The sequence below is a fragment of the Pseudoliparis swirei genome, chromosome 24 (genome assembly GCF_029220125.1).
Source record: "Pseudoliparis swirei isolate HS2019 ecotype Mariana Trench chromosome 24, NWPU_hadal_v1, whole genome shotgun sequence".
Lineage (NCBI taxonomy): Eukaryota > Metazoa > Chordata > Actinopteri > Perciformes > Liparidae > Pseudoliparis > Pseudoliparis swirei.
The window spans coordinates 24289634-24312282 of NC_079411.1; the positions used below are offsets into that span (position 1 = coordinate 24289634).

The 22649-nt window shown below is 40.7% G+C and overlaps 1 protein-coding gene across 1 annotated transcript in view; it reads right to left on the reverse strand.

Moving 5' to 3' along the window:
- LOC130190455 (zeta-sarcoglycan) overlaps positions 1-22649 on the reverse strand; it is a 153722-nt gene that overhangs the window by 11028 nt on the left and 120045 nt on the right. Inside the window, exon 6 of the mRNA XM_056409879.1 lies at positions 4778-4901. Within this exon, the coding sequence (XP_056265854.1) occupies positions 4778-4901 (124 nt within the window). The remainder of the gene's footprint in view (positions 1-4777; positions 4902-22649) is intronic.

Here is a 22649-nt window from a genome sequence, read left to right on the forward strand (position 1 = left end):
TCTAACCCATTTGGCCCTAATTCCAGCGCTGCTTTCCAAACTTTTAAAACTTTAATGGCCCCTTCTTAAGTGCCAGCTGCTGACAACATTGATTTGGCTTTAAGCCTCGCTGTCCTGCACGCCTTTATTTTCTCCTGCAAAATCGACAGAAACATCTATTTTCTGCCATCCTCCTCCACCTCCTACTCATCCGATCCTCATTCTACCCTCCCTTCATCCGCTCTCCTCTGTTCATTTGATGGTGTCAGCGGTTAGGGGAAAGCTTATATGAGAATGCATATAAAGGAACGCTATTTGGATAAGCCGTTCTTTTTAAGGGGGTACTGCTTGTAGGTATTTTAGCCACTTATTTACCAACAGGCTGGGTGGGAGACAGGGAGTGGGAGGTGATACTTGTGAAGATGTTGTTTGGTGACGCATGAATGCAACGACGTGGTGGTGCTGGCGATGCAACTTTTTCACTCTTCTTGTATATCAGTTTGCTCAGTATCTCATTGTTAGGATATTTATCTGGACCCAGAGTTCACGATCACGTACACAACTGTAACCCGGAGCTGCTCTTTGTGTGGTCACATCAATTCATTTTTTTAAGAATTAGAGATATTATATGAATAATCGTATGAATACGAATGGTTCAGAGAGAAATCAAGAGAAACAAGTTGAATTTACAAAATTCATAAAACCTGTAAAAGCATATTACAAAGCATGACACATGGAAGAAGATTGTATTTGATTTTGTTGGGACAAGTGAAGGAGGACAAGGTTTTACAATAGTAATAGTGTGTTGCCCTCCTTTGGTCAGTTATGGTAAAGGTGACACTATATTAATTTTCAATGCAAATCAAATAGAATATCATGACATCAAATATCAAAATCGAATGGCAACCTGAGCATTGTAATCTCTAAAGTGTAAGAGAAGATGCTCTGCTTGAATTATATATTTTATAAACAGCCAGTTAAAGGTTTAAATGTGAGTTAACCAACTGGCTCATACACTTTAAACTCATTTAGAGTGGTGCTAAATCAATACTGTGTGTCATTCTTATTTGGTGTTTTCTATTTTGTATTGGTTGGTGCAGCTTGACAGAGCTCTCACGCTTTGCTTTCTAAAAGATAGATTTCCATCCAGTCTTAATTGAATATGACCGTTTAATTGTAGTAGATAATCACATAAATGGGAGTCTGAATTGCATACATTTCCCATGGGGCATTGCAATTATTTGCAGCCAGTTCTGAACACATTTACACATGCCGATAAGGTTTCCTGTGGCACTTACTAAGTTGTACTTAACGAACAGAGGATTCCTTTTTCTGTATATCTGGCAAACACGGTTGGTCCCTCACTGTCTCAAGCCTTGCACCAGTCCCACACAATCATTCAGTGCGTTTACATGATGGTATGATTCTAATCTTGCTTTAGTCGGACTATGCTATCTTTTGGGGGATCTGCTGTTATCCCAATATACATGGCAGTGAGTAATTCGAATCATTGGCCTTTGAAAGCATGTCATATCCGATACGATAGGTGGCGCTGTTTTCATTACAACTCGTGGTGATACAGCCATTTCAGCTTGACCTCTTCACTACTACCAACAATAACCAACAACATCAACATTTCGAGAAAGAACCATGAACTTTAGTATGTTCAACTCCTTCAATACATTAAGCATAAATTCTGTCTGCTCTTCGGTCCAGAAATGTGTGGTGGCTCTTGTGTTCTCCAGAGCGTTGTTTGTTTGTTTGACAACTTATCGTCTCTTTCGACTTCCAGGTCACGACATGGGAGGGAGGGAGGGAGGAGGGCGGCGGGATCTCAAGCATGCGCAAAGACGCAAAGTCCAGTTCCTAATCCAATTCAGCGTTACATGCCGCGATAGTCGAATTATCAACCGGATCGGATCGAGTTATCCAGGGGTGTTAATCGGATCGTAGTCGGACCGCACATAGTCGAACAAAGGTGTTGACATGAAACGGATAATTCGATTTCAGTCCGACTAAGCCAGTTATTCGAATGCATGTGAACACGGTCACTGTTACACGCTGCATGCTATTGTTCACCAACAATAAGAGGAGACATCTATTCATGCAGGGATGACAGAGAGAGAGAGAGAGACAGTGAGACAGAGAAAGAGAGAATAGATGAACAAAGAACAGAAAGAGATAAAAGAGCACATGAAACTGAGAGAGAGAAAGAAAGACATGACAGAAAAGAGGTACAAATTATAATCTCCCCTGCCCTCCCTTTTTCCTAGAAGGGACAGCCACAGTGATGTATAACCCTGGCAGTGGAAAGTTAATTAGATAGGCTGAGTTACTTAGAGATGAAGGACTGAGAGGCTGAGAAGGAGAGCAAGAAAGAAGGGGTTGAAAAAAAGATGTAGAAAAAGAAAAAAATACTCAAAGAATAAAAGAAAGGAATAGAAAGGAGGATGGTGAGAACATAGAGATATAACAAGAAGAGGGGTCATAGGGAAATGGAGAGGAGTGACATGTCGAGCGCTGGAGGCAAAGGGCCTTGTTCAAATTATCTTTTGCCTTCACACTGAAATACAGCAATGCGTTCGACACACACGCCGCAATGCAAAAAGGGTACGATGGATATGACATGAACCATCACAACAGTCTCTCTTTGTTAATGACCGCCCTCGTGCTCGGCTCAAGGACACACTTCAACCCGTCATGTGCGCTGCTGAGCAGGTGATTGCATGCTGCCCTCCATCAGCGAAGTGCACGACCTAGACCAGAAGAACGGGGTAACTACCCCGACCAATAGTAATTTGCACTTTTACATAATAAATTAATGAACTTATTTGATTTATGGACAGCTTATCTTGTCCCAGCATGCACTAGGTTAGAGGCAGGTCCCCAGTCTACTGTATCAGAAGGCTAACACAAATAGAGCAACACACATCCACGTGGATGGGCACCTACAGGAACGCCATGCCAGGAAAAAAAGGTCCAACTGGCCAGCAGTTAGACCCAACATAAGAATTCATTCTCTAAAATGACTATGTATGCTCAAATATGACGATATTACTCTTTAGTAATTTGGCCCTGCACAATGTCTCACTCAAATTCATTATTCCCTTTTCTTTGACTGCAGTTATATGTGGATGTTGGACTAATGCTGACCTCCTTTCATTAACCCATGCTGTCTTTGACACCTTTAAACACATTTTTTTGGGAATATGAAATATTATTGCTGTAGTTTTACTCAAATCGGAAGGTTTTACATCACACATGAAGGTAATAGTAAATAACATGTACAATAGATTAACAAGCACATGGGAATACGGAATACACATTTGACCGATCAATTGTAATTTAGGTACAATTATATTAATCTACCTTAAGTATTTTTGGTGAGCTAATTGGGTATTCAATAATATGCACTAAAGTGCTTTTTGTACTCTTTCAAGGCAATTATTTGAATCGATTACTATTTAAATATACCCAAAGTAAAAGTATTTATTATGCAGATTGGCCCATTTCAGGGTCATATATGTTAATGGCCGAGGAGGTGCCCATTATCAGGAATTACGGGACGACAAGGTTGCCTCTGCAAAGCCATTTATTTCTGATAATGGAATAAAGGGCCTTTAAAGGTCATTTTCATGCGTTTTGCAACCAAAATCTTTTCCACAAACCATTTACTCCGTTTCCCTGGAAACCCTGAGGGCTTGCTAATAACTGGAACATTCATTATGATCCCATGAGGTTCATATGGAAAGTAAACATTGTTCACTGCTCCAGTCGATAGGACACATCTTAGATCAGGCTCGGATCCCTCAGCTATGAACCAGGAAGTTATGCTCGCAAGAATCAAAGTGAATAATATGGCGTATGGTTGACAAACTATAATTATAATTCGACAGTGTTTAACAAAAAGACGAGCTAGCTATCCAACCATGTCATTGAGCCAGAGTCAATATCAATATGTTCTCGAACAAAGGAGATGTGTTCGGTCGAAGCGCCTCGATACAATTTTTTATTTAATGTAGCCAACGTTTTAAAAGCGAAACTACTCAGTATGTGTTCTGTTATTTAGTGTGTGTGTGTGTGTCTGTGTGTGTGTCTGTGTCCATGTGTGTCGATGTGACAGTGTGTGTGTGCCTGTGAATGACATTGACAGTGATAGTGACGAACGCCAGGGAGGCCTTCTTCTCTTAATTACTGAGTTAATGACACACCATGCTCCGGTGAACATGCAACATGGCAGGCTGATGTACACACACACACACACACACACACCACACACACACACACACACACACACACACACACAGAAGGATAATGGCTAAGTCTACTTCTCACGCAATGTGGCAGGCTGCTATGCACAGAGCTTGACAGTGAGATGGCAGGCTAACAATGACACACACACACACACACGCACAGCAGCAGCAGCAGCTGACAGGGAACCTCATCAAACCAGCTTTAATGAAGTCACTTCTCCCAAATAGAAGAGGGGAAGAAAGGAGGGAGGAGGAGGGCAAAAAAGGAGGACAAGGTCGCCTAGATTGATGACACTCATTAGCCTAATAAGGTACTTTAATGAAGCGGGCCCAACACTATAGAGCGCAATAGAGTCTAAAGGCACACACACAGTGTGTGTGGTCCCTTGTATTTAAACGTGAACATAGCTATTTGTGTCTATTTTCTCTGACAAGCAAATAGCCACAACACAGACGCACACATGATCTGTACTCTCAGACATAGGAAAAAGACGCTGACAGCTTTATTCCCACACACACAAAGAGCCAGATGGAAACACACTCACCTCTCCTTCTGAGGACTGCAAGAGGAGGTCTTTCCTACAGGACGCCGTGAAGTCTCCCACTCCAGCGTTGACCTCCACCCCTCTGGGGGCCTCAAGGGTCAGGGTCCGAGTCGGCGACTCCAGCCTGAGGGTCACAAACACACGTCAGTCATGCAGCGGGGACGTATAGTATGAACTGATTGTTCTGCTACGATGAGAGTATGTATGACTACAAGATCAATAACGAGTTGACGGGGAACACTGTTTCTCAATCTAGCAGCTGCTCAATCAGAAGGAGGAGGAGACTGTGGTTGTGTTGTTAAAGCTAATGCGACAAGAATCATCAAGAATCACGACTTCAAAGTTTAGTCTGCAATAAACATCGTGAAGTTACACTACCGTTCAAAAGTTTGGGGTCACTTAGAAATGTCTTTATTTTTCAAAGAAAAGCACTGTTTTTTCAATAAAGATAACATGAATCAAAAATACACACTATACATTGTTAATGTGGTAAATGACTATTCTAGGTGAAACGTCTGGTTTCTAATGAAATATCTCCATAGGTGTCTAGAGGCCCATTTCCATCAACTATCACTCCAGTGTTCTAATGGTACATTGTGTTTGCTAATCGCCTTAGAAGACTAATATCTGATTAGAAACCCTTGAGCAATTATGTTAGCACAGCTGAAAACAGTTATGCTGGTGATATAAGCTATACAACTGGCCTTCCTTTGAGCTTGAAGTTTGAAGAACAAAATTAATACTTCAAATATTAATCATTATTTCTAACCTTGTCAATGTCTTGACTATATTTTCTATTCAATTTTCAATTCATTTGATGAATAAAAGTGAGTTTTCATGGAAGACACAAAACTGTCTGGATGACCCCAAACTTTTGAACGGTAGTGTATATCCAGTTGCATGAGGTTGAACATTATCCGATGAGCTCTTGAATACACAACTTGAAACTGAAGAGTAAATTATGAAGTGGATTTGGATGACTCAACATCTTTGAAAAGTACTCACTGTCACAATTAGTGCAGATTCAAATATAGTTTTTTTTAAAAAGCCAATCAGATATTATCACTTTCATGTTTTTAAGAAATTGAATACGTTTTGATCATTTAATTGAACTTATTGATAGACTTATCCATACCTGCCTAAAGGATCAGACTCCAAGGGTGCTCAGTGACATATTGGAACCTCTCATGCATTCTGGCTCATTTAGTAGATTGTTCTCGGCCCAAAACACACACTCCTTCAGCTCACTGCGTAGCCAGATGAAGATATAGCATAAGTTCAGTCAGAAGATACTCTTCATTTATGGGGGAGGTTATCTTGTTGCTGATCGGTGCAGTCGGCCCTCAATTACAAATGTCTCCGTAGAGTCCAAGCACCATAGACTCTGAGACTTTATAATCACGTATCATCTGTTAACAATAAACACGTAATAATATTCCTTCCTTTATTTGACTGGTCTCTCCTTGATTGAAATACTGAATGAACTGAACATGCTCCCCTTTTGACTTTTATTTGTCTCATTTCTAATCGTTTTACCGTGTCGCAGCTCTTAACTTTGCCTTTGAGAAAACCTACAAGAATGAATATTAAGAATGAAGACTTGTTTGACTGCACCGCTCCAAAGCGCTCTGGCCATGGATGGAGTCGCTCCCCTTGGAGCGTAAGGGGTCAATAGTCTGCGACTCAAAGTTAAAAACAAGACGAGATGATTAAACAACTTGGTGGTGTTAGATAAGCACAGTGCTTTGCTCAAGGGCATGTTGGCAAGTGGAATTCAATAGAGCGCTTTCGGCAAAGCAGATAGAATTAAAAAGTCTGAAGTGTAGGTATGACAAATTAAACAGCACGCTCACAACACAGATCAAATCAGAAACAACGCTTTGCTATAATGTCACTTTTCCAGAGAAGTTTTGCTCATACTTCAGAAAGTTGGTTTCCCATTCCCTACTGAAAGGTTGAAGGTACGAAACATACAAGCCACAAGGGTAGATTACAGACTAAATAACATGCGTCAGGTCCAGCAGAGAGACGTACACAAGCATCAGAGCCTCCACTTCCTCTGTCGACATCCTTCACTTCAATGGAGTCCCCATGATGGAGGACACGTGTTCTGCTCTTGGTCCCGGCTGTTTCTTTCCTTCATTAATGGTGTTCCTACTTGTTTTTCTTGCGGGCTTCGTGTTTGTTCTCTCTCTGTCTGTGTATGTTCACCTGAGCGTGGAGCTCGGTCCTGCACCGCCGAGCCGTCCTCTCATCCGTGATCAGTGCGTTAACCAACTTACGACAACTCCAAGCTTAAGCTCAGTATTTTCTCAGGTTTTCCTGTGCCTAAAAAGTCAATTACCTTCCTGTGGTCTCTGTCTGCCCATCACCTCCCCAGTCAGCCCATCACACGCTGCCTGCCTCGCTCAACCGTAAACCTCTGGCTAAGCTCTCCAAACCTCATCTCAACCCAAATAAAACTGCACTAAACGGTTACCATTATTTGTCAAAGTTTTGGGTTTGGCATTAATGCAGCACTATTCTCCCCGCAGGCCCCTGAGCAAATAATAATTTCTTAATTTCAGTGTTTTGATCTGAAGAACCAAACATTAGCGGACAGAAAAAGAGTTCCCCTGGAAGTTGTTTTCTGTGTTTTGTTTCCACCGTCCTAATGAAGATATTTCTGTCTCAACATCTCTCCTTATCTGCTGTTTTACACTATTGGAACAACCATTCACCCCGAGAAGCCATTTAATTGAGCGTTGCGTTTTTTAGAGAAAATAAAAGTGAATTCCATTAATTCCAAATGCAGATTCATTGTATTTTAGACTTTTCTTTCATTAAGTTGCAATAAGCTGAAGTAGAGCATATTACCAGTGACAACATAATGCCCATTGATTAAAAAAACCCGGGTGGAAGCTGGTTCGCATCAGAATAATGTCATCTTACCCAACGAATTTGCGACTCCTATTTAATTAAAAGGAGAGTTTATGAGTCACTATCAGACTAAATGACTTAACCTGTGCAGTGGTCTCTATTTGGTGTAGTGGAAAGACCTTTAAGAATCAAACCATTTCCTCAATCAGCATGTCTGTTTATCAGAGCTCTCTGTGATATGTATTCTGGGTTGAAGGTGAAGCCACAGGAGGGATAGAGGAGTCATGTGGTGGATTAAAGGTTCGGTGCTGAGCAGCGCTGAGCATCCAAGTGATATAACAAGTACTGGAAACAGACCCTTCGCTGTAAAAACAGTGTGTATGCTGCAGCAGTCAGAGGTTAGGAAGAAGAGAAACAAAGCCAGAGACCGACTGACGACTCAACAGAGCACAGGAAAGAGTTTGAGGAGAACAAAAACTGAAAATCTGTCCTATTATTCATTATACTTTGTATGTACAAAGGAGAGAGAGAGAGAGAAAGAGAGAAAGAGAGAGAGAGAGAGAGAGAGAGAGAGAGAGAGAGAGAGTGTGTGTTGGCTCAGTCATCAGCAGTGATGTGAGGATCTTTGGCTGGTTTGACAATTGAGGTAATTACATTGACGCTGCTGCAGGCTGAAACCAGCTCTGATGAGAAGACACACACACACAGACACAGACACACACACACACACACACACACATTTCACTATGTCAGTTGTCCCTCTCCATCTGAACATCACACTCCCCGTCTGCTTTCATCTTTGCTTAAACTGACCTGTCCTCCACAAATGTGCCATTTATTACTTTCTTTACCAACGTTATTCCTCATTTTTAATATCCTACAGCAGAGCATATCTGCACATTTGTCACGTGGAAAATCTACAGGATGTCAACTATGCAGTAACACGGTTTGACCACTACACACCTTTTCTATTTCTATGTATGTGGCTTAAAGAGGCCTCTGGTTCTAAAAACCTCTGGTTCTAAAAAGTGCATTCCTTCTAATGGCCATGAGGGGGCGTCTCCTCCTCTGTTTGTGAAGCAGTGTGAGTAAATGACCCTACTTCTCACTTGATGTATTACCTCAGCAAACATTGTAAACATGAGGTTATGGTCTGAGTTGCTATAGTGTCAAAGTGTTCTTCATGGTCTTTATGGTTGTCATTTCGTAAATGATGTTCCCATTTAAGAGTAAAAGAGAGCATAACGCAGGATTAGTGGGGCAGATAACAGCATTTTTTGATGAAGAATCGTCAAAAAAATGATACAAGCACCAAAAAATTAGAGAACTCTATACTGACTACTGCTCTTAAAGAACGTTAGCCAACGCAAAAAAAAAATGTCGTCCGCCAGAGGCCATTTATTTCCCGCCATATCAAAATATCGTTTCATGATATCTCCTGAAAAAAAGCACACATATATAAGATGATGTCAACCCCCCTTTTTTGGTCAATGATTGATATGATACCATGACTAGGCGGCATCATTGAAATGCTTTCTATGCATTCCACCACCATTGCCTTCCTCCATAACCAAATTCTGTATTTTGCGTCATATCTCTTCAGCCAAACACAATAAATGAAAGTGGTAATGTCTACTCCTATGTTTTGATAGTCAAGAGGATTATGATGATACCACACACAACACCATACAAAATCTAAAGATAAGTCTAATTGTGAGGTGTGAGGTATAATAATGGAAATCATAATATAATATATTTTATATATCTATAGATATAGGAGGAGAGACATGAGCCAGAAAGTGACCAACCAATGGCAAACTACCAACTAACTGGCTGAATGACAACAATAAATGAAACAAATAAACTTCCTTGTTCCCCTTCTGCTGAACACAAGTTGCACATTGACCACAATGTGTGCTTATAGTGACCAAGAGGGCAGGCTGTCAAAGCAGGTCATCAGAAATCAAAGATGAAGTCAGCCATGAAGCGGAGGACAGAAGGATGCCAGGTCAAAATGGCAGCAAAAAAGTCCAAAAATGGCAGCAAAAAAATATCATGCAAAGCCAATAAGATACAGACATCCTTTTTTGTAGTGCTTAACTTACCAGTTCTTCTATAAGCAGGTCTACAACAGTTATGGATTGCTTTTGGTCAAGGAGGAACATCCTGTCTGTGTACATGAGAGAGGAGGAGAGAGAAAGAGAGGAGAAGAGAGATTTTCTTCCTTTGTGCCTTTACAGGTTGTGATGTTGTTTCAGCCTTCTGTGGCAGGGAAGAGTGGGGAGAAGCTTGGAAACGATTGTATTTGATGAAGCCTCTGAAGTTCAGCCACCAGAGCCAAGACCAAACAATAATAGTGATGTAGATTTTGAGATGAAGATGAAAGGTTGGTGATGATGTATGATGAAGCAGCAGGACAGGATGTGGCCAGGTTGAGGTTGGACTTGTTTGCTAGAAAACAGCGGTCAAAAGCAAAGCATCATTCCACTAACAGCAGGCTGCATGCAGCATAGAGCTGCAGCCTACCAGGCAGGCTGCATTTGGAGTCAGACAACATTTCCAACACCAGAACCACCAGAACCAGAGAGGGATGAGGGGATGAAGATGGAGACAGAGACAGAGTGGCTGACAGAGCTATCACCAAGAGCAGAGAGCCAAGCAGCATGCAAATAGCAGATGCAGCAAGGAAGCAACAAAAGATGCAAATGTTACCTGTACAGCTTACCATTGCCTCTGGACTGTCTGTACCTTGAAGAACTGCAAAAAACTAGAAAGAACTGCAGAAAACTTTCAAAAAATAAAGATGTATAATAGAAAAACTCACCTCAATTAATCCTTTCTTTTAACATATTATTTTTTCTGTTTTTATATTTCTTTTACTAGATGTTTTTGTGTCTGTTTCAAGATGTCAAATTTAGATTATCATTTGGTAAGATCATTAGAGGATTAGTGTAAAAAAGAGGAAAATAAAAAATATATAATGGTAAAATATAAAATATGTCCCATCCCATGGGTACAATTCAGCAAAATAATGCTGTCTTGAGAAAAATTTATTTACTTTGAATCTTTGAAAAATTGATTTTTATTTATTTAATACCCAACGCTTTTTTACTAATTAATTACCCAAATTGTATTTGATTTATTTGAACGACAGCAGTTTCTTGCCCACTAATATGCTTTAGGGCGGGTCTACTTTATGATTGACAGGAGTTGTCTGGTCTGCGAGTTATCGAGGGGCGTGGCCTAAACGAGGTATGGTGGTGAAATAGGTGACAGCAACAGCTGTTGAGCTGCGTCAAAGTCATGGTGGGACGTCGAAGGGCTGACCAATAGTTATGCCTGTAGAATCTACACCAAGTAACGATCAGTGTGTTGAATGTATGCTGCCCAGTGACTAAATGTTATAGTAGTGTTGCTAATCGCTACTCGCGATTATCATTTAGCTTCACATGTGATCTGCACCAGAAAAGCGGATGAGCAAACGTGGGGGGCGGCCAGGGGAACGTGGCTCTCAACAGCTGTTGCTGTCACCTACACACCCCACACCCCCCCCCGTTTATACTCTAACTGAGAGTGAAGCTGGATTGGCGGTTGGTCTCCCACACCAGAAAACAATGACCACCGATCACCAACTCAATTAGAAATTTAAATAAGCAAAACAAATTAGAAAACTCAAATATTATTATATATATACACCTTATTATTATTATTAGTAGTAACTTTATCAACATATATTATCAGGGCTACATGTGTTTTTGTCTTGAACTTTAATACGTTCACAGAGTGGTTGGTCTCACTTCATGAAAGTGAATTGTAATATTTGGGTTGTATAAAAATGTCTTTGCTCCACCCTCTCGGGCTAAAAACCAAGATGGTGAAAATGCTGAGTCCACAAACCAACAGTGACATCATAATGACTTCTTATATTGAGCATGTGCACTCAAGGAGAAATGTGAGTGTCCAAGTGGGAGATTCTGTAACTTGTATGATAATATATTAAATTCCCAACCACAAGGGAAAATCAATTATGTCACTGTCAGTATAGTTGGCAACAGAGACCCCAAGAAAAAAAATCTGCTGTGTGATGCATTGACCATGACCAGGATGAATAGGTTTCATAATAAAATTGCCATGAACATCGATTAACAGCTGAAGAATTGGGTTTGGGGTCTCAACTTAATTAACTTTGGATAATTGATCTGTTAGATGATAGTCTGGAGGCCAGTGTTAATGCTGTGTACTTTATTTCTGTTCGGTGAATGATGATGTTCTTAATTTATGAATGTGTCTGTTGCTCATCTAGCATTACCTGCTAAGTATCAATATGTGAGCATTATTATGGTGAACATGCTCCCATACTTACATGAGCATTACGCTCTGAGTGCAGCCTCACAGAGCTGCTAGTACGGCTGTGGACTCTTTTCTTTTTAGAACTTGTATTTATTACAAGCATACGTTGCTATAGATCTCAACACTGGTTGAAGTGTATTTCTTTATAATTAAATCCCTTCTAATGATATGTATTCATACTAATATGAAATACGAAATAAATGACAATGCTGGTCAGTCTGTCCCTTTAGTCCAGACATCATTATCTCAACAACTAATAGATGTCATTATATTTTAAACATTCTTGTTCTTCAGAGGACAAATCGTGGCGAACCACGTTTGGGGTTTCAATCTAAATGTCTCGACAACTATTGAATTGTTCGCCATGAAATTGGGTAGAGACATCCATGTCCCCCTCATGATTAATTGTAATGACTTTGGTGATCTCCCGACTATAAATTAAGTGCCACCAGCTGCTCAAAATTCAATTTGTCCTATAATTTGACTTATAAAATACTCACTGAACTAAATGGCTTTCTAACTTTCCAAAAGTTTGCTTATTATCAGAAGGTCTGAATAACATTGTCATTTTTAGCATGTTAGCATCACAAACACAATATCTCCCTCTTTCTTGGCAGTGAGCTGAGGATCTGAATCAGGACCAGATTCTGTGACTGTCAACTGTTCAAGTAAAACACACGAAGGACAATGTTACAGATACTATGCCTTAGAAACACGGTGAGAGTCATAAACCAACATATTCACACACACACTTCCACACGCACACACACATGCTGGTCGGCCATCTGTGTGGTTGTGTGTTTCTCATGGTGCAGACAGCAGGAGTCTGCAGCTGAGCTGTAATCTTTGCATATCCTTATTATTCGAGAAAAATATCTTCCCTCCCTCTCTGCTTCCAGTTCTTACCTTATTCCTCTCTCTTTCTCACGCCAACCATCCTGCGCCCCCCTCCCCTCCCCTCTCTCATAAATCTGTTTTTGACCTTCAGTTGTGACAAGGCCATTTTATACAACGCCATATTTGTCCAACCTGACAAGATAAGCAGGGCAGAAATACATCAACATGAAATGTTTTTTTAATCTCGATTCATTTCAAGGTAAAAACAGAGAGAAAAGGGAAGGGCTTAAGATATTCAAGATGAAAAACAGAAAGACCGAAAAGCGCATATTTGCATATTTCAAAAATATATTGTCCCATAATCCTCAGACACGCATCTGTTGTAAATTTAAGTACAATCAGAAATTACATTTTTATTGTGTGATTTTATGTCTTAGTTTACATTACGTGATTTTAACTAATAATTCCTCGCTGTTCATCTGAACACATGTCACATGACTTCTATTGCTTCTGTCCATCCTGGAGAGGGATCCTCCCTGATCCGATATGAGGTCCTGGGACAGGGATGTCGTATGTGTACAGATTGTAAAGCCCTTTGAGGAAAATTTGTAATTTGTGATATTGGGCTATACAAAATAAACTGAATTGAATTGTATATTAACTGAATGCTTTCCTTTTTCCATTATGTTGAAATACTTACTTTGTGCATGGCCTGCCAGGCATGACAGGGTTTGCAAGGCTTCTGGGGTCAGTTCAAGTTGGACCTAATCTCATCTAAACCTATTTCAACTTCTTCATTCCTGCCTCAGTATGAACAATATCTTGTGAATATGAATTTTATCTGAGGAATGTATTTGTGAGAAGTCCATCGACTTTTGCTAGAACTGCCTTTTTCCAACAGACTTATTGTATCGTCATAAAATAGAAATGCACAGGACTTAGTAACACCAATAATAATGGCTTCGTTCTATGTCCCAGAGAGCAGCAGAAGTGAGCAGCATGCACATACCATGACCATGAAACCGAAGAATTCAGCCATCATTCATTTCATTTTTTTTTTTTTTACATTTACACTTTAGCTTTTCCTCCTGCATGCTAAATCACAGTTCCTTTGAGGTATTTGTATCGCTTTCTGGGGGCTCATAACTCAAATTCTGTTCCAAGAATTTGGAGGAACATTTTGCCAGCACCATTTTAAAGTATTTTGTAGTCAAAGTATTTTTCTCCGGCTTCCGATGTGGCATTCTGGCTGCAAAGGCCAAGCATATTTTTTAGAATAGGGGCGCGTGACATTTCAAATAAATACCACAAACATCAGCTTGCTCATTATTTTGTCAAAGTCTGCTTATAAGTTGATGAGGTATTTGATGTTATTTATATTTTTCTTACCCCGCTTTATTTCAAGAGAAGCTGATGATTTAGTGTAGAGTCATTACCTCAATGAGGTAACCTGCACAAACCCCGAGGATCACACTTTCTAGACTGTCCAACTCATCCTCACATCCTCTGGATGCTGTTGAGGGTGCATATGGGAAGTTGTGCAAAAGATCTACCTGGAAATGTAGAGATCTGGGCTTTTGACTTTGATTTATATTCCCCAGAAGACTTGGCTGACATTCATCGTGCCCTTTTCCTCTTCAGAACCATTGAAAGCCACACCACCTTATCGCCACCTTGCCATTTGGGACGCAAACCTTTAACCTTTTCACGCTAAATGCTCCGTCACCTGCCTCAGTGAGCCCGGAGCCACCGTCAAAACCCCCCATCAATGACCACTTTAAAAAATGTTTTAAAAAGTGGTGCTGAGTGATGCATTGAAAAAAAGACAGCCTTTGACTTTTAGAGAGTTAAATCAAGACAGAATGTAGAAATAGGGATTTTATAAAGTATCCTGTCTTTTGCAGTGAGACAGTGTCTGGGTAAAGTGGTGGGTGTGTGTGTGTGTGTGTGTGGGAGGGGGGGATACGCTGCATGTTTAAATCGCCCCATGAATCCTGCAGTTGTAAAAAGAAATTATAATAAAAAAGAAAATAAGACTGAAAAGAGAAAGCCTTGGGCTGTTTAAAAAAGTTATAAAAGTTCCCGCTGAGTTACTGAGGTGGGACTGAAGAGAGTCAAGGTACATTAGAGGTTTGACTTCCTGGAAAGGATGTACATGTGTGAGGCCGCATTTGGTGAGTGTGTGTGACAGAAAGAGCGAGAGACAGAAGTGTGATGTTAAAGATGAGGTTATGACCATCGAAGAGTAAATGTTGTACCTCAGCAACTCTGGTTGCTTCAATTTGAAATTGAATCAAGAAATCTGTGTGTGTGTCAGAATTACAGTGTGTGTGTGTGTGTGTGTCTGTTTCTGTCTGTGTGTGTGTGTGTGTGTGTGGATGCTTCAGAGGCCTTGGACATTAAATAAAATAGTAGTAGGAGGAGTAATAGTGTCTTCATCGGCAGTCACTTTATCGCACACTTCTCAGCAGCTTGTGTGATTGTGTGTTGCCTCCACATTCTACGTACATCTGTTCACCTTGACACAACACACTGCTCGACAAATCCCTGAGTTACTCCAAATGACTTTCAGAGGCTCTCGGGGAAATGGCTAATGGCAGGGTGCGTAAGGAGAAAAAAAATGTCAAGCAATTTCATGGCTTTGTGACTCCTATGGGGCACCAAGCTGATAATTTAATCAGTAGACTTAGCTTCACTCCTCCGCAACTGCAGCCATTTCATCCATTGTTCATTGATTTGTTTTGGCTCAAAACGAGGACACCGCATGTGAACGTTTACAATATTGTGTCTTGTCCATGGGTGAATTTGGTGAATAAAACAAAGTTGGTTTTCTTGTGTAACTTTCCGACATCTAAATCTTTTAAAAGCCACAATTTAATTTGCCACAAGAGGAAAATACTCACCCAGCATTCAAACAGAGGAAATATAAAGGATCCAAGAACAAAAAAGTTAACACAAACAAATATGTGCAAAGGTACGTGCACTTGCTTTTCTCCCAATTGTAGTTGCGAGGTCAGAAATCTGTCATTAGCATCGTCTCAGTATTCCAGAAAGCTGCCTAAAGACATATTAGAGCTTCCTCACAGAGATCATAAACAGACTGTATGGTGGATTTATTCTGTGTGGTGTGAGCTCTGGTTTTACCCATCTGCAGCTCAAGCCTTCTTAAATGCAACATCGCTTTTTACCTTTGCATTGAAAATGCGGAAGGTTATGTTTTGATCGCCGTGTATTTGTATGCGTGCGTGTTATTCGCATAAGTAAAAAAGTATTAAACCGAATCGCATGACATTTGGTGGGATGATTGATTATTATCCGGGGACCATTTGATTAGATTTTGGGATCGATCGGGTCAAATGTCAAGGTCAAGGTCATGAAAAGGTAAAAATCTTCTTTTTACCATAGCGCGTCAATTTTTATCCAATTGGCATGCAACTAATGCCAAAATGTTCATAATTCAATGCCCAATTTTGTGATATGCGAAGGTATGCGCTCTACCGAGTGTCCATTGTAGTTTAATGATGTGATAAGGAGCAGGCAGTAGTCATGAAGCTGAAAAACTGACCTTTTTTTAGCTGTAAGAAGTCAGACATGAAGATACTCATTTGGTGGAAATGACACTCAGGAAACCTCAAAGTCCACTTTTGAACAATTTCAATTGCTCGGCTAGCGATCAATCACGCTGGCAGACTCGAGGCTCAGCGTGACACTGGTAAGACACATCATCTAAAGAGGCGGCGGCAGGACCCCGCAGCATAAAGGACATCTGTAGCAACTGCATTGCACTCCTTGTCATTTAATATGCCTTGCAAATGGTGCTATCTTGAATTTTTGTCAAGATTGGATGGAATGTTAATGATCCCTGTGGGGAAGATGGGTATTTGCAGCAGCACAGAGAAGGAAATAGATAAGAATATAATAAATACAGAGCACTAGAGATAATTTAGCAGATACAACACAAGAAGACAGCGTGTCCTTGCACAGAGATTTACGGGTTAGAAGCGTATCTGCAAGTTTGCAACTTGAGCAGTTGCCATTATTGGTAATTCTGATGGAAGAACATCTGTTGGCAAATGAGATTGGGGAATGTCTCTCTGCTCCCATAAAAACTGATAAAGTGCCCCTGGAAAAGGGACCTAACCTCAATGTTCCACTTTAATGCACAGAAAACGCTGCTTCCGCTGCATTTTACTGATGATATGAAACAAGCTGGTGACACAAAGTGTTCGTACACAAACAAGAAAAAAAGTGTTTTATTAATTAATTAACAATAGCAAGCGTAAACCAACGATACATTTAATGATTGTTATATATGTTGCATTTAGTCCAGGTTACGGTATTTTCTTTTTATTTCCTATATAGTCATTTATTTTGCAACCTACGCAGAGAGATTACTCCTCGCCAGGCCATTAATTATGCCCTTTAATACATTAAACTGTAATTCATCTTCCAGCCAGACAGTCCCAATTTAAAAGATTTAAACTTTAAAAATGACTTATCCATAATTGGTCTTATTTCAAATAGGGTTACCACTTTAAACAAATAAAACAGGCATATATTATTTTTAATAAGTTGAAAATATAACAGTTGAGTTACAGTATAACTATTTTCATTTTGTCATTTGTGGCATCTTACATTCACTTAAAAGCATATCAGTGTAGCTTAAACACACACATGAATAAAGCCGTACATCTTTTAGGGCAAGTGAATACAGGGTTACATTTAATTAGTGGGGGAAGAAACATCTTTCAGACATTTCTGACCTTTGAGGTGCATATCAGTGGAAAGATGCATACTAATTTTAGATTAACCAAACTTTCTCAAAGAAAAATGTTTGTGATACACAGATGAATAAATGTATAGTGCAGGAGAGAAGGAAACCATATTTATGAAACGTGCATTGCAGAGTCTCGGTCCATGCACAGTAAATGATGTTGACTCCACCAATCAATATTACCTTTTTCTGAGGAAGATCTGGGCTTAATTGCCAAAAATAAGGAATGATTGACCACCTGAAATAATCAGAAGACGATCAGAAGGCTAACAAACCCCTTTGTCTTCTGAACAAAAACATGCAAGTTACTAATTGTAACTTTGGGGACAACCAAGCCAAGAAATAAAGAAAAGAAAACAGCTTCCCCTCGGGGGCCACATTTGAACCGAATGCTTGTCATGTGAACATTACAAATGTGACATTACTCCAAGAGACGTTTGTCTCATTCCTCATTATCAGAGTAGGATTTAGAAAATGCCACAATAAGTTTGGGGCTCTTTGCGAATGCCTAACTCACTCTATTTTTGATTCACTCTCTGCACAAGTTCACTTTGTGAGCAGTGGGTGAGGGGACACAAAATCATCCAAAACCCAGGTAGTCGAACGTCCCCTGGGAACAGTTGGAAATCGACTCCGAGGGTGGAAGGAGGCAGCTCGTGTGATCGTGAGGGGACATTGTGTGATACACCATCTATTGAAGAACGATTCAAGACCACACAAGGTCTCTAAGGTAAAGAGTGACATTCCGACATTGATAAAGGTAATAATGAATAATGTCAGTGAGTGTCAGGTTGAAGAGAAATCTCTAGGTAAGTGAGTCACTGTAATTTAACAACAATTGGGAATTTGATCTAATAGGATGTGCGAAAAATGAGGATGTGAGAGATTCCTTAACGGCTTTCTCTGGGAGTAAAACCATTTTGATTTTCTGAGAAGTAGTTTTAGTGTAGGTCAAATACAGAAGCTACTAGATAAATTGGAACAATATGTGAACATGAAGGCTAAAAGCCACAAAACAAACAGCCTGTTAACTCGAGGCTAAAGAATAGTTGGCCTCAAGGGAACACACCGCCTTCGCTCCGCCTTCATATCATCAGAGTGCGGCCTCCCCCCTCTTAACAAGACGTACTGAGTCTGGAAGCTGGCTCATGCAGCCCCACCTCCTGGAGAACAAGATCACAGACAAGAACCCACGCCGTCCCAATGATTAAGGTGCCAAAGCAAGAGCCGTAGGAGCAGAGGTGACGCACGTCCATGCAGCCTGGACACCAGATGAGATGCACTCGATTGGCAGCGACTTGCCAGACACAGTCTCACAACAAGGGGCTGCAGTTGTTTGAAGCATTATCACAGATTGTACAGCAACACAGGCAAAGTGTGAGAGGAATCGGAGAAGACCAGGTGGTCCAGTCCTGTGGGAAGTCATTGTAGTAGAAGGTCAAAGAAAGAATTCACCTGTAGAGAACATGCACAAGCTCCCGTGGAGCCAAACCCACACACACACCCACACACACACATCCACACACACACACACACCACTCTGACGCGTTCCAACGGAGAGCGTGCAGTCCACATTGTTGTACAAGACACACAGTACCAGCAGGGAGCGCGGTGCCACAGTGCGGTGATGATTAAATCATCTGTTCACCAACAAAAAGAGGCTCGGAAGATAGACATCTGCACCAATACACCAGGGCCACAAAGTAAGTCTGACTTAACTCTCTGTAGCTATGTAACTTTCCTAAGTCAATACATTTCTAACAGCAGTAAAACATTGAGCTCAAAAAGAGAGAGAACCATTATGAAAATTTCCAAAACGTGCACCAAAAGACAATTAATGTCCTTTTTTGGGACGGCTACTCAAGACCTCTGTGATTATGTATCCCTGGTGGCTCCACTCGTGTTTACTACGCATGGTCATGGATTGAGACTCATTATCATGGACAGAAAACACAATGACACAGCATTTAACTGACTTAAAGAAACTATTATTACTCCACCTACACTGGGATACCAGATGCAAACCGACTATGTACACAGACCGTAGATGTACTGTGTGCATGCCCTTCACGAGAATGTTGAGCTCTACACACACACACACACACACACACACACACACACACACACACACACACACAAAGGTGAAACTAGAATGGGCACTCGGTAGAGCGCATACCTTCGCATATCACAAGATTGGGCATTGAATTATGAACATGTTGGCATTAGTTGCATGCCAATTGGACAAACATGTATCGTGCTATGGTAAAAAAAAGATGTTGACCTTTCCATGACCTTGACCTTTGACCCGATTGATCCCAAAATCTAATCAAATGGTCCCCGGATAATAACCAATCATCCCACCAAATTTCATGCGATTCGGTTCAATACTTTTTGAGTTTTGCGAATAACACGCATACAAATAAATAAATAAATAAATAAATACACGGCGATCATAACATAACCTTCCGGCATTTTCAATGCGAAGGTAATCAGCACTTCCACAGCACAGCACAGCACAGGGCCTGCTCCACAACCTCAAACCAGCAAATATCAGAAAGGTGCCACCACTCGAGACGGAGGTTTAAGGTTCCCGCTCGGCACACAGGCGCTGTCATTAAAACACCCGTCGAGAGCTAATGGCTGCTCCAGATCAACGAGTGAAAGAAGAGATTTTGTTTTTCTCCGGTTGGTGAAATCACTGATGAAAAACTGTCTGTTTTCTCTTTGCCATTTCTGTTACAATCTTGACGCATCCTATGAGTGTTTACTTTTATGATTGATTAGGCAGAATCAAAAAGTAGGGATTGTAAGGTAAATTCCTCTCATCATGCACAATATCATTTTGATGACCTCAAACCTTATGTTTCCTCATGCTGTGTCCTGTACAACGTTAATTTGATCCGGATTGCCTAAACTGAGACGTGTTGCCCACCTGGATGTCATCAGAATGTGAACAGAAGGCTATGGACCCTTTTGTCTTTTGAACAAAGACATGCAAAACACAAACTGAAACTGGAGAGGGATGACAGGGGAGAGAACAGCTTCCCATCGCGATGAACGTTTCAAGTTAACGTGTGTCCCGTGTGCCACGATCTCAGCATCGAAAGTGAGAGATTACTGAGATTGTTGTCTGGTCATACTGGGATTACAAAATTGCCACGACAGCGGGCAGTACACGTTTCAGGAGTGGACCACGGGATGGGAGGGGAAAAAAAGACAGTGAACCAAATGGTACAGCAGATAAACAGATAGAAGATAATATAGGGTAGTTCACACCGTCCCCCTAGTGGACACCGAGAAGAAAGGAAAGAGGAATAATGACACAACAGATAAAAGGATTGGAAGAAAAGGGAAGGGGGCAGAAAGAGAGGGTGATCAGAGTGGGGAACGAAAAACTAAGTAAATACAAATAAAGTATAAGGAAAAAGATGAACTGCTTTTCTCTCTTTCTCTGCCTCATTGCCTCCTACAGCCGTCCTATCAGGGTGTCAACCATCCTCCTACATGCCCCTCACCTCCCGGCTGGATTCTGGCTAAGCCCGAATATCTCTCTTTTTTTAATCTTTTCATAAATAGTTTTACTTTGTATTTTTGAAGGTTTGAAATCTATCTCAACTCAAATATGCTTTTTTTAATCTAACTTGTGCGGCTTCTTTGTTCCATGAACTGTTGTGATACTTCCAGATCTTACATAATTGAATTCCTCTACTCATCACTCAACATGATCTCATCCCCACTCATATTTCATAGTGTCATATGTTGTTGCTGTGGCAGACTTTAATTTCAAACTTTAACGGTGTCCCTTTAATGGTGTAACGTAAGACACAGATGTAGGTTAGATGTTAGCTGACGTAATGGCAGCAAAGATCACAGGGACAGAAAAGTCCTTTGTTTAAATTGTGCTCTCCTAATCTAAATTATCTAATTACTCATTTACAGATTTTATTCAACGGCATTAAAAAAAATATTAGAGAAACGACAGTTGATAATCGGCTCGATTAGTTTGACTGCAAATTGACATTGTGTCTTTTTACATTCTGGCCTTAAATTTCTGCCTTTTGAAGTCATATTTTCTCATAAATGTCTGCCACAATACAGCTGGCCGTGGCTGAGTTTGGATTGGGAGCATGTGCATCAGTGCATACGAGTGTGCACGTGTATCTACGTGTGTGAATTCTTTTTTCTCGAAGGTTATTTCTCTGCTGTGATTTCAGTGTTTCGCCAAAAACAGCCTCCAGCCATTTGTAATAGTCTTTACCCGCCGTGGAACTATTGTTTCTATCGCAAAATCTGATATTAACGGCCGTCTATCTTTAAAACCCACACTCAGAAACAGCCAACAGCTGAGTCCCCCCCCCCCCACACACACAGGAAACAGATGCGTGGCAATATGTTGAGACTGTTGAATATTAACTGGGTGTTGTTGTTTTCACATATTCCCCCTCAAGATGTGTACACAAGCGTCCAATGATAAACAATGTGTGCAGTTTACTGAGGCATCATTCCAAAGCTCTGTGTACTAATTAAAGAAACCCTCTAATCACACAAAGACGGTGTTACATTGGAAAGGAGACTCCAACAGTAACATGTTTTACACAATTTATACCACTGTTGGTGTTACATTTGAGGTCAACGCACACTACCTACTGTACGGAGGATGCAGTGGATGTTTAATAACTTACTTAGCACTTGGTAAAATATAAAGGTAAGATTGTGCTTTCAATCAAATACAAAGTAACGGTTACTTAGAAAGAACAAGACGAGATGTGTGGATTTTACAAGCATCTAACCAAAATCCCTCTCATTTCCAATTCTCTATCCAGCCCTGCTTAAACACCGCTCAGGAGGGACTGAAGATGTGAATCCCCATCTCAAGCTTCTAAGTCCTGCCCTACCATCTATCCTAAGCCTCTCCCGAGGACTCGCTTGCTGAACTGAAAGGCCACATTTCATATGCGAGAGAGAAATGCTGCCACTGAACATAAAACTGTTCCAAATTCCGTTCCCCTAAAAATGTAATTTGCTGAAACAAATTAGTAGCGAGTCAATATT